This window comes from Aulonocara stuartgranti (assembly GCF_965226115.1).
Source record: "Aulonocara stuartgranti genome assembly, chromosome: 12".
Taxonomy (NCBI): domain Eukaryota; kingdom Metazoa; phylum Chordata; class Actinopteri; order Cichliformes; family Cichlidae; genus Aulonocara; species Aulonocara stuartgranti.
In genome coordinates this window covers 4,903,861-4,917,360 of record NC_138948.1, presented here as the reverse complement: position 1 = coordinate 4,917,360, position 13,500 = coordinate 4,903,861, and the positions used below count along the sequence as shown (strand labels likewise).

The 13,500-nt window shown below is 38.2% G+C and overlaps 1 protein-coding gene across 3 annotated transcripts; it reads left to right on the top strand.

The window, feature by feature from the left end:
• The first annotated feature begins 2,847 nt into the window (after positions 1–2,847).
• On the top strand, positions 2,848–12,027 carry LOC309719333 (C-X-C motif chemokine 10-like). Of its 3 annotated transcripts, none has more exons than XM_082555377.1 (4): positions 2,848–2,965; positions 10,667–10,784; positions 11,328–11,408; positions 11,631–12,027. In XM_082555377.1, the coding sequence occupies exons 1-4, from the start codon at positions 2,902–2,904 to the stop codon at positions 11,683–11,685; spliced, it is 318 nt and encodes a 105-aa protein (XP_082411503.1). In that variant the 5' UTR covers positions 2,848–2,901; the 3' UTR covers positions 11,686–12,027. The 3 variants fall into 3 exon arrangements, with proteins under 3 accessions (XP_082411503.1, XP_082411505.1, XP_082411504.1); XM_082555379.1 differs by lacking the exons at positions 10,667–10,784; positions 11,328–11,408; positions 11,631–12,027 and adding exons at positions 3,451–3,568; positions 3,979–4,059; positions 4,367–4,958; XM_082555378.1 differs by lacking the exon at positions 2,848–2,965 and adding an exon at positions 10,028–10,132.
• Positions 12,028–13,500: the final 1,473 nt, after the last annotated feature.

The window sequence follows — 13,500 nt, the reverse complement described above, 5'->3', positions numbered from 1 at the left end:
TCATTAATGTCGCTTCGGTAAATAACAGGTTGATGTGGTTCACAGTAGTTTGCATGGAAAACGATAAGTTGTCTGCAAACACTCACAAAATAGTCGCTGAATGGGAGTGACACTGAAAAGTTCAATGCAAACTGGAAATAAAGACCATTCACCTGCAAAATAAAAGATGCGCAGTTTGAAGCACGTGTGTTGCAGCTGTAATGCACAATTTTTACTTTGAAGGTGAACAGTTTGTAGTTTGTGTTGCACTTTGTCAACTTTCCCTAATTTTAAGTTTCACCATGTTGCAATTGTTTGTGTCTATGGAGACTCTAGAGACTAACTCCGGGAATCAGACTTTCATGAAAGCTGGACAGGAAGTCAAACACAAGAACAGTATAGAGAAGACATGAGATTTCCAAAATAAAAGCTTTGGTGCATGCTAAACGATAGACAGACTGGATGGACATGCTGACATCACCCACTGGTTTTGAACATTTCGAATCTTAATTTTGTAAGATAATCCATTAAAAATGCGTTTTAGAAGTGTTGTGGGTTATTATACTTTTTTTTTATTTTTAAAGAAAAGCATTTTTGATGGAAGAGGTCCAAAAGTGAACGAGGCCTTCCAGACACCAGTAGCTACAGCTACCTGTGCTGGGACGCTTGTCAGTCATTACAGCCACACATCAAATAAAGTCACCCCACAGAGATTTTATGAAGGGGGGGAAGTAGAAAAACATATTTAAATTTGGGTTTACAGTTGTGGAAAAATTACAAGGTTGGGAATTTTTAGACTTAATTACACCAGATCAAAACTGTATAATCAGAGCACAAACACTGTCTTTTATACAATGATTGAGTGGCGCTGGTGTTATTCAGTCCCTTCCTGTTATTCTCCACTGCAACTCCCCGAAATGCAACACAAGTGTTGAATGTTGAATTTATTACAGTCATTGTAGGCAGGTGAATGTGGCATGCTGCGTAGACTTTAAAAGCGCAACTTTTTTAGTGTTCTCTTCTATCCAACCACAAGATTGATTGATCAGGGGGGTCCCCAACATTTACTGCACATAGATCATTTTTATTTGTTGCTGGAATGTACATCTCATTTTCATATACGAGAAGCACAGTCTAATTTTAGGGTCAGAGACAAGATCCCCCATTTAATAACTTGACAGAAGAGGAAGTGGTTAGCAGCCCCTCAGAGGCAAATACAGAAGTGCTGCTGTGCCAAGTCTAGTTGTTCTTAAGCACCAGTGTTGTATTTTCTGTTCCTGATTCCAGGCAGGTTAAACCCAGTGTGAAGTACCAATACTAAATCTGTTCTGGCCTGAATTTCCACGAATCTTGACCACAACAGTTGCAGTTTACAGAACTGTCCAGTCATCAGTTTTATATCCATGCCTTCCTAAAGAAAAGCCATGATGCACCACCTTAGTATATGTTTTTTGGCCTGCTGGCCCTCCACCCAGTGCATGTTTGGTTGTACCTGCTGTAACTGATTGGTCATTTTTACAGCTATGAAGCAAACATCTGATCGCTGAACCAATTAATATTTTGTGTTAATGCCGTGAAAGCCAAATGGGTCACAATTCCCTTGGTTGTGGGTTCAAAGTGCACTATGGTGAATATAAGAGAGCTGAGCCTGAACAGAGAAAATGCAGTTTGTCTGACACCATCCTTTTCCTTTTCCAGAATAACTTCAAAGGATATTTGCTAATATACACGAATTGCTTTGTTTGCACCTGTTCAATAACACAAACGTCTAATTATCCAGTCACATGAGAGAAACTTAAGTTCATTTCATGTTTTTAGTTTTTGACTCTCTAGTACAAGTTTTCAAGCCTTCCCATAGTGTAAACTTGCAATACGTAGGTGTGTGTTTAATCTTTGTATTAGTTGCTCCCTGTTTTTTTTCGGTACTCCTTTGTGTCTTGTGCTTTGTGTGTACTTTTCCCTCCCCTGTGATTGTGTCCATTGTGTGCACCTATGTCTCATTTATTTGTATGTATAGAGTATAAATAGTGCCATCTTCCCCTTTTGTCTGAAACCCTTTCTTGTGAGTCTTCCTGCCTGGATTCTGTTTGTTGTTTCTTTTGGATTGCTGTGCACCTTCCCTGACTGGACCCTGACTGGAAAATGTTGCTTGAAAGCACAGATCCATCCTGCCTGTATCAACACTCAAAGCTGGTTTAATGGTGTAGGGGATATTTATTTTTAGTTTAAATAACACGAGTGCTGTTTCTGACCATGTCCATGTCTTTATGACCACACTGTGCCCATCTTCTGATCGCTGCTTCTGTCTCACCATGTCACAAAGCTGAGATCATCTCAAACGGGTTTCTTGAACATCACAGTGAGTTCACTGTACTCAGCTGGCCTCCACAGTCACCTGATCTCAATCCAGTAGAGCACCTTTGGGATATGGAAGAATGGTAGATCTTGTGCAGCTGATAAGCCTGCAGCAACTGTGTGATGCTATTGTGTCAATGTGGACCAAAATCTCAGGGATGTCCAATCCAGCACTATTAGACTGATGAGGTGTCTGAGTTTTACCTCCAGCCTTAAATTTGGAGCCGACATCTAGTAATCAAAGAAATCCAATATTAATTGTACACTACATTTACATTTAGATATAACCCTAAATACAATAATAAAATGTTATTATATAACAATATGAAATTATATTTATAATTTTATTTTATGACTCAGTTTTTTATATTGTAAGTGGTGATGAAATGCGGTGTTTGCCATATTTAGCTCAGTCAGCAAAAACTACAAAAAAAAAAAACGCCACAGAGTTTCCCTCCTTACTTCCTCTTTTTCAGCTTTATAAACCCACACTCGACTTCATTCACTCTCAGACTTTCACTCTTGCATCCTCACTGGTCCTCAAAGATCAAAACAACCATCACGAAGATGAACAAGCCACTGCTCCTGCTGGTCGCTCTGACTTTCTGCTGTTGCATCGCGTCTCTGCATGGTAAGAAAACATTATTGCTTTAATTAAAAATATTTGTACATTTTGGTATCTCACAGGAGGGCAGCCAAAATATGCCATTTGATTTTGAGGGCATTATTTTATTCATATTTATCGTCTTTAAATGTATTTTATCTTGTCTTGGTTCACATGATGTCATAGTTTATTTATTCTGTTTTTTTTTAATGCATTAAAGTACAGTACAATAAAAAAAACAAGCTTTTTAAGTAGGTTGTAGGTATTACCCGTGACACTTGTTTTGAGTGTCAAGGGTAATACCTGACCTTAAAGACAGAGCAACAGATCCATTTACTGGCTTCTCTGGGGCTTTCAGCTGCATCTTAGTGCTTTGAAAAACTTTGAAATGGGACTGAAAGTTGCAAGATTTGTACAAACATATATAGATGCATAGTAATTTTGAGCCTTAACAAAGTCAGACTGGTTTAATCTACTAAAGACTAAAATAATAACTAAATCCTTTTTTACAGGTTTTACCATTAACACCTGCCGCTGTAGGCAGACGGTCGCGAATCCTATTCCTCCTAGAGCAGTCAAGAAGATAGAGGTGACTCCTGCCTCAGGACACTGCCCCCGAACTGAAATCACGTGAGTACTTGCACTGATCTGGAGCACTGGGTTGCACAGATTCTCAGTGGGCCGCAGGGTAAATTTAAAAAGAGCATCAATTTGAAATACTCTTTGGTATTAGCTACAAAGCCAGAGTGGGAAAGTTATGAGTACATTTTAGCTAATAATTCACATGTACTGTGCTAATCTAATGTTTTCCTTTAGCTTTAGGTGAAAGTTTATAATAGGAAGTTGAAACACTCAATAGAGCCCCTGGCAACTCTATTATAACTCTCACTGGTCTGATGTCTGGTGTCATTTTGGCACACAGATCTGTAAACTGAAAGCAAAAAGGAAAGTTGTGCTTCGATTTCTTACTTTTAAGTCTGTGTCAGGTTTAATCAAATGTGTGCAATGTGCTAATTTCTCCATTTTTAATTTCTTCACAGCATCACCGTGAGGAATGGTAACAGGATTTGTGTCGATCCAGAGGCCAAGTGGTTTCCAGGCCTTCTCAACACTCTGCAAAAGTAAGGAGCTTTATCACCTACAACACATATAATCACATTTAATAGACCCGACATAAATAACGTTTACCTAACTTGCTGAGAATATCTTTTTAACTGAGTTGCTGTTTTCAATGAATTTTGATGCTACATTTATCTATCTTAGCTACCTGGAAACAAACAGTATTTTTTTCACTCCTATGTATATTTATTGTGTCTAAAGGAAGGAAAACACATACTAGTTTACTGTATCTGTCACTGCTTTCTGATTTGTATGATTGTTATTGGTTATTCCAGCTATTCTGACTCCATCCTTTTGTTTTGATTACAGGAAAAAGGGCCTCCCAGCTGCTGAGCCAACCACTGTTTCTAGCTTCTGATCACGTTTCGTGGCATATCGATGCCTTCAGTCATCAAGCTGTGAATTACCGGAGGAAGGCTGACCCACCTTCCATTGTTTATGTCACTGTCTTTTTGTTTTGTATTGAAACTTTTTGCAGTTTCATTTATTTTTAGTGTTTAAGGGAAAAAAAATTATAACATATACAAAATACCATGATCGAAATGTGACCTTTTATACCTGATAGTATTAATGCGCTGTCTTACCATTTTAAAGAATGTATTGAAGAAAATGAAATACTGCAGTATTGATGCACAGATTTGAACTTTTATATGTTTTGTATCTGTTAGTGTTACCATATCTTACTTAAGAAACATGTATTTGTACTGTTTGATTAAAAATGGATGATTCTAGCATGTTGGTTAGGATGGTTTTTGTCACTTTAGCACTAGGGTGCTATGACTTCAATTTATGTTGTAATTTGGATTTTTGTTTTTTTATATAAAAAAAGATAAGAATAAAGAACTGACAAAAAGACTTAAAAATGATATTTTATTGCCTGCAGCGGGTGTGGGTGGTGGTGATGGTGGGTTCGGGACTGTGTGGGAGGTTTAAAATCCTGGTTTTGATTTGTTGTCATTAAAATTATAATTTCGGCAACAACGTTTTCTAAAGTTTTCTTTAAACATAAAAACACAAAGCACTATTCTTTGGGAAGTATTTACTTTTAAGGCAATAGTATTGTATTTTGTATATAAACAGTTTGACCCTCAGATAAATCTATTGACCTTGAAGGAGAGGTCAGAGGTCAAACATGACATGATGAGTTTCATCTTCATGTGGTCCTTTCTGTATGTTGAAAATCCACAATCATGGTAGAATTGTAGCTCCTAAGTTATATGGCTTTATATCAGTTTTACACCGATAAACAGTTGGGGACTTATGAAAAGTGTTTCTAAGGATAAGCTGCAATAACCCTGAAGATTTCGCTATTACTAATCAGGCTTTACATAAATGTAAATTAATTAACATTAACATTGCGAGAAAATGACATCCGCCTTTTGAGAACACTTTCACAGAATTGTATGTTTGTGTTAGAGGAATCGGTATTTAAACTTAGCCATATGGAAAAGAAATAGTAAAAACTTATATGATTTACTCATGAAAGTGGCCACTTCCTCATTACTTTCATATATTGTTTTAGTAAGTATCCAAAACATACAAGTTTCATTATATAATTTTTCAAGGGATCTTATATCCGTTTTCACTCTTATATGCTTTTCATACAAGTTTCACACAAGACAGATACAAACTTTATAAGATTTATATATATCTTTTCCATATGGGTAGCCTAAATGCCAAACATGAGGCTAAGTTTGGCTTTGGTAAGAGCTGTTCACCACAGCTGACAGTTTTCCAATCAGAGGACGCTGCCTGCGGTGGATGCTTGTTGGACTGGAAACCAGTGTGGTAAAGAACTGCATGCCACCTTCATTGATAACAGTTTTAAATGTGGTTCTTTAAAAACTCTCCTGAGAGCTAGAGTAGCACCAGCTGGTGGCCTGAAGACACATGCCCAGTTTTTGTCCTCTTACCTCACTCTACTAAAACAACAGTGTAGGGATTTTTTAAAATTCAGATTTAGAAAATAAAAGTTGGTCATCTGCTCTGAAAGTGTGTGGAACTCCTGACTTGCTTAACATGTAATTTTTAACAGTAATTTTTTAACAGTGCATTAAATGAGACCTTTTCTGCTGCGGTCGTGGCTCAAGAGTTGGGAGTTCGCCTTGTAATCGGAAGGTTGCCGGTTCGAGCCCCGGCTCGGACAGTCTTGGTCGTTATGTCCTTGGGCAAGACACTTCACCTACTGCCTACTAGTGTTGGCCAGAAGGGCTGATGGCGCAGTATGGCAGCCTCGCTTCTGTCAGTCTGCCCCAGGGCAGCTGTGGCTATAACTCTAGCTTGCCTCCACCAGTGTGTGAATGTGAGAGTGAATGGGTGGATGGCTAAAGTGCTTTGGGGTCCCTAGGGGGACTAGTGAAAGCGCTATACAAATACAGGCCATTTACCATTTTACACATAACCAAAGCTTCTAATACTGAAGAGTTCTCATTCCTAGCATTTGTTTCCATGTCTCACTATAGGATGTGCCTCCCTGTGTATTCCTCAGAAACACCTATCCCAGTCATGATTGGCTGGTGTTCGCGACGACCATGTGAGGCAGAGCCACCCACTCTTAAATAGCTTGCGCTATTACACAGTCGTTATTCAAAAAACGCTTGTGTAAATTAGACACGCTGATCCCCAGCACAGAGACAGAAGCCACTTTCAAAGCTCCTCAAGAGAGGCAGATATTATCCAGGCAGCTCATATAGTGGTGAAAGTAAAGTTTCAGTCATGACTGATGTCGCCCTTCAGCATTAATAATAATAATAATAATACATTTTATTTGAAAGCGCCTTTCAGAACACTCAAGGACACTGTAAACAGCAGAATAATAAAAGCAACATAAAAGCAAGCAGTTTACACAATCATAAAAGCATAAGACATAAAACAAAGTTAAAATAGCAGAGTGGAGAGGTTATGTGGTATAAGCTACTTTGAACAAGTGAGTTTTGAGTTGGGGCTTAAAGAGAGAGAAGGAAGAGATATTTCTTAAATGGAGGGAATTTGAGGAGCAGAGCAGCTGAAAGCCCTGCTCCCCACGGTGTCAAGACGGGGGGAGGGGACAGAGAGAGAGAAAGGGAAGAAGAAGATCTAAGATGAGGTGGTGATCTGAACCAGATCAGAGAGATATGGAGGAGAGAGATGATGAATAGCCTTAAATGTGTACAAGAGTATTTTGAAATTGATACGATATTTGACCGGGAGCCAATGAAGCTGCTGCAGGACAGGAGTGATGTGGAGCCACAGCTGTAAAAGCTGCTGGTCATGATATTGGTTTGGATATGTGGTGAGAGGGAAACATGAAGATGAAACCAGGAGATGTCCTTACTGGATCATCAGAGCTGAACAGGTGATGGAGAAACAGGTTTACCTTTTAGGTGACATGAATGAGTTGAAGGGAAGTTATGAACTGTTTCTGAGAGACAAATAACCCCAGGATCCTTTTCTAAGTAGCTGACAGCTGGTAACTGTGCAGGGGCGGCTCTAGCAAAGTTTTGCCAGGGGGCCAGGTAGGGCATTAACAAGGAAAGGGGGGGGGGGGAACAAAGAAATACTTTTCTTTCTTATTCTCATTTAAAATGTCTGGCTGTTATTAAATAATTATCTGAAGCTTACAACCAAAGTTTTTATCTGATGTACAACGTATAGAAATCATACATATACCAACAAGACAGTACATCACTGTCACAACAGCGTTTGTTTTCATTCAAAGGCTTTATGGCTTTTCCTGTAATACCTGGTGGGCCGGTCTCTAGTCAAAATGCCCGGGCTGATTTTTTGTCCCAGTCCAGCCCTGAGTCCAGCTGTTGTACATCGAGCTGCATTTACAACCTTAGTTAATTCAGACAGGGAAATAACCTTGAAGTCAGACAACACCAACAGGCAGAGCAGCTGAGTGATGAAAGTATGTGCAGAGGCCAAAACCACAGCCCAAAAATCAAACTCTGGCTTTGGGTCACTTTAATTCCCTTTTTTCTTGATATTTTCATTTGATAATCATATTTAGTCAGTGCGCCCCAGGGCGGCTGTGGCTACAATGTAGCTTGCCATCACCCGTGTGTGAATGTGTGTGTGAATGGGTGGATGACTGGATGTGTAAAGCGCTTTGGAGTCCTTAGGGACTAGTAAAGCGCTATACAAATACAGGCCATTTACCATTTACCATTTAAATTTAATTGTAAGTGTAAAAAAGCAGTAACCGTAAAACAAAAAAATTATGTAGGATTAATTACAGCAGATCTAAATTAAACCACAGCATAAACACTGGCTTTATCATAGTGATTGAGTGGTGTTGATGTTATTCAATCTCATTTAGTAATTTACCTGCACCTCCACCTAATGCAACAGAAGTCTTAAATGTTGAATTCATCGTCATTTGAGACAAGAGCTTATTTTCAGTGAATGCGGCATGCTGGGCAGAGTTAAAAAAAACCCCCACATTTTTAGGGTCCTCTTACCCACATAGCAAAATTGGTACGAGCCGGATCTTGCCCACACAGTGTGCACATGGCCCACATACCACAAATAATGGTGGCCCAAAGCTGGTTTGCCAGAGGTGGCCCACACATGGGACAGCACAAGACCAGTTGCAACCACACTGCTGGCCCAGAACAGTTTCAGCTCTAGCCCCAGATGTCAGCCTAATGTGTACCTTAATCAAGCCATGTAATAACAACATGTGCTAGAACATAACAGTGCAAAAGTAACACGACGTAACTCTGTTCAGACAGCGAATGGACTAATTTTCACATTGCGCTTTCCTACTCTCCCAGATTGCGCTCCAGGGCGGCTGTGGCTACAATGTAGCAGCCATCACCAGTGTGTGAATGTGTGTGTGAATGTGTGTGTGAATGTGTGTGTGGATGGGTGGGTGACTGGATGTGTAAAGCGCTTTGGGTCCTTAGGGACTAGTAAAGCGCTATACAAATACAGGCCATTTACCATTTTATATACAACATGCCACATTCACCCAAACACACACTTTCTCACTACATTCATACACACTCACAACATACAGTCTGGAGGAGCCAAGGACTGAACCACTAACCTTCTGATCAGTAGGTGACCTGCTCCACCTCCTGAGCTAAAGACACCCAGTGGTAAATATGAGTAAACCCTCACTAGGTTTTGGATAAAGTGTACACTCACAAACCTGACAAACCTGCATTTGAAACGTTGCCTACCATAGTATAGTATTGTATACTATAGTATTGTATAGTATTGCAACATGGCATTTGTTTCTTCTAACTAAAATAGGAGAACATAAATAGTGTCATCATTGCCAGACCTGGCCCACATCTGGTTGACATACACCCTGCCATGACACCGTTCAGTCAGAAGTGCCAGCTTGATGCCAGATCTGGGCCAGACCTGTCTGCTATGTGGGTATGACCCACAAAAGCATTTTGCGATTGATCAGGAGTTCCCAGTCTGATTCCAGCAGATGCAAATGTTTACTGCGTGTAAATAATTTTTATCGGTGTAATTCTGGGTTTTCCATTTCATTTTGAGGTATGAGAAGCAGTTTAATTTAAGGGGCTGAGACAAAATTCCCCCAGTCAAAGCAGAAACGGAAAAGGTTAACAGCCCTCAATTACGGAAGTGCTGCTCTGCCAAATGAAATATTTTACTTTATTTATTTATACTAGCAAGGTGCAACTGTTGAAGTGTCTGAGTGTATCTGAGCATCTTTACAGCCTTAGATTTGGAGCTAGCATCCAGTAATCAAAGAAATCCCCTATTAAATGTACTCAGTATTTACATGATTGGTAATCATATGTTACATTTATAATGATTTAATATATAATTCTACATTTTTATTATATAATAATATGCAGTTATATTTATTATTTTACTTAATAATTCTGCTTTTATGACATATTGACAATATGTGAGTGATGACGAAGTAAGTTTCCAAACTTACTTCCTCTTTCTCAGCTTTATAAACCCACACTCGACTTCGTTCACTCAGACTTTCTTTCTTGCATCCTCACTGGTCCTCAAAGGTCAAAACAACCATCACGAAGATGAACAAGCCACTGCTCCTGCTGGTCGCTCTGACTTTCTGCTGTTGCATCGTGTCTCTGCATGGTAAGAAAACATTACTGCTTTAATGCAGTAATATACCCTTTGATTTTGAGGTCATTATTTTATTCATATTTATCGTCTTACTTTAGTTATTCTGTTTAAAAATACATTAGACAGACAGATCGATAAATTATTGATCCCACAAGGGAAATTTTTATGTTACAGCAGCATGATAAAGAGTAAATATATACTACAGTTATATAGTAGATATATATAATATATATATATATAATGACACAGTTAAATAAAAGTGCCACAGGCGCCTGGTGAGCGGCTTATATTGAGATACTGCAGGCATTTATATTTTTACATAAGTGATAAAAAACAAAGAATAGTAGAAATGTAGAAATATTAAAATATTAGTAGAACTATTAAAACTTTTTCCTGTAATTGAAAGTAAATATTGTTTTGAGTGTTTGAAGGTTATTACCCGAAGTCCATCTACTGGCTTCTTTGGGGCTTCTTACTGTTTCTTACTGTTTCTTACTGTTTTCACAAACTCTTTCCTCCTAAAATAATAGAAATGCTTCTTTTCAGGTTTTACCATAAATACCTGCCGCTGTAGAAAGACGACCATGAGACCTGTTTCTGCTAAGATGGTCAAGAAGATTGAGGTGACTCCTGTTTCAGGACACTGCCCCCGAACTGAAATCATGTGAGTATTTGCAAAGGTGACGTTTCTTAACGGTGCTTTTTACTCTCTACTGTAATGCATCACAGTTTATATTGAAAGTGTCTTTAAAGATTGCAGAGCACAATAAAATAAAGCTTTCTATAGAAATGTTGTGGAAACTTACAAAAATGCACACATTTGAAATACTCAAGTGTACTATATGTACTTTATTGTTGAGAAATATACTTTATTACTTGAGTATTTTATCTTCATATCTTTAAGAGTTTTTCATTTTAAGCTTTTATACTGTAATTTTAAACTTTTTCACTGTTCTGTGAACCATGTAAATGTCAATAAAGCCCTTTTACACTTTGACATTATTGTATTATAACTGGCACTGATGATGATGATGATGATGCAAGTTTGAAGTTACCTGCTGACACACAGAACTGTAAACTAAGAGCAAAAATGAAACTTTTACTTCATGTCTTAGTTTTGTTTCTGCTTCAGTTTCAATCAAGTTTGTGCGGCGTGATAATTTCTCCATTTTTAAGTAATGTTTTGAATCTTCTGCTTTCTCAACAGGATCACTGTGAGGTCTGGTGCTAAGATCTGTGTCAATCCAGAGGCCAAGTGGTTTCCAGGCCTTCTCAAAACTCTGCAAAAGTGAGAATTTCTTATCAGTCATACACTTATCACTTTTAGAATACATATGAACATTTCATAGAACCGGCATTTTTAATGTTTAGCTAACTTTCTATACAAAATCCTATTAACTTAGTTTCTGTATTTACCGGTCAAAAGGGGGGCATTTTTAGAGCCAAAACTAATTTGCTTATTTTGAGTTATTCTGATTATTAACTCCATCGTTTTTATTTTGAATTACAGGAAGAACACCGTCTCAACCACTGGGCCACGCACTGCTTCAACACCTAGCTTCTGATCACACGGCAGATCGATTCCTCCCTTCATCAGTCTGAATTACCTGTAGCAAGCCTGTTGTATTCAGCCCGAATACAGTTTCATTTTCTCTAGTGTTATCCTTTGATGACAAAGGTATAATTCTTAGAAAATCACATAATCTGAATGTGATTTTTTTTTATGCTTGAAATTCTGATAGAATACTATTAAACTGCGCCACCTTACCATTGTAAGAATGTACTGAAGAAGAAAAAAGGACTGCAGTGTTGTTGCACACTTTTCTCTTTTTTAATAGTTTGTATCTGTTAGTGTTGCATTACACATGTGTATAAGTACTGTTTAATTAAAAAACTGGTTTCTCTAATACTATGACTTCAATGTGTGTTGTATCCCTGAATTTTGACTTTTGACTTTAACAAACGCCACTTAATTTATGTAGACTTTTCAAACAGACATCAAACACATTACATCATTATATTGTCACCACTACAGAAAATAAACTCAAATATGAATATAAAGACTTACACGACTTTTGTTTAAATAGAAAAATGGCACTCTCTTATTAAATACTAATTTCAGCAAACTTGATGTGTATTTTGGACTCTTTTTCACCACTTGTCTGAAAGACAACATGGTTTTGTCGCCTTAATTATCTCCAATAAATATTTATGTAGTTTTTACTGTACTATAATGATGAATTATCTCACTTTTTTAACAGTTGGGGACCCATGACAAATGTGATAAACTGTGATAAACCCTAAAGATTTCGCTCTAACGTAATCAGGATTTACATAAATCTATATAAATTAACATTGTGAGAAAATGACTTCCCTTTTGAGAGCACTTTCACAGGATATTTGAGTTTATGTTAGAGGACTGTGTATGAACATACAGGGAGTGCTGAATTATTAGGCAAGTTGCATTTTTGAGGAATAATTTTATTATTGAACAACAACCATGTTCTCAATGAACCCAAAAAACTCATTAATATCAAAGCTGAATGTTTTTGGAAGTAGTTTTTAGTTTGTTTTTAGTTTTAGCTATTTTAGGGGGATATCTGTGTGTGCAGGTGACTATTACTGTGCATAATTATTAGGCAACTTAAAAAAAAACAAATATATACCCATTTCAATTATTTATTTTTACCAGTGAAACCAATATAACATCTCCACATTCACAAATATACATTTCTGACATTCAAAACAAAACAAAAACAAATCAGCGACCAATATAGCCACCTTTCTTTGCAAGGACACTCAAAAGCCTGCCATCCATGGATTCTGTCAGTGTTTTGATCTGTTCACCATCAACATTGCGTGCAGCAGCAACCACAGCCTCCCAGACACTGTTCAGAGAGGTGTACTGTTTTCCCTCCTTGTAAATCTCACATTTGATGATGGACCACAGGTTCTCAATGGGGTTCAGATCAGGTGAACAAGGTGGCCATATCATTAGTTTTTCTTCTTTTATACCCTTTCTTGCCAGCCACGCTGTGGAGTACTTGGACGCGTGTGATGGAGCATTGTCCTGCATGGAAACCATGTTTTTCTTGAAGGATGCAGACTTCTTCCTGTACCACTGCTTGAAGAAGGTGTCTTCCAGAAACTGGCAGTAGGACTGGGAGTTGAGCTTGACTCCATCCTCAACCCGAAAAGGCCCCACAAGCTCATCTTTGATGATACCAGCCCAAACCAGTACTCCACCTCCACCTTGCTGGCGTCTGAGTCGGACTGGAGCTCTCTGCCCTTTACCAATCCAGCCACGGGCCCATCCATCTGGCCCATCAAGACTCACTCTCATTTCATCAGTCCATAAAACCTTAGAAAAATCAGTCTTG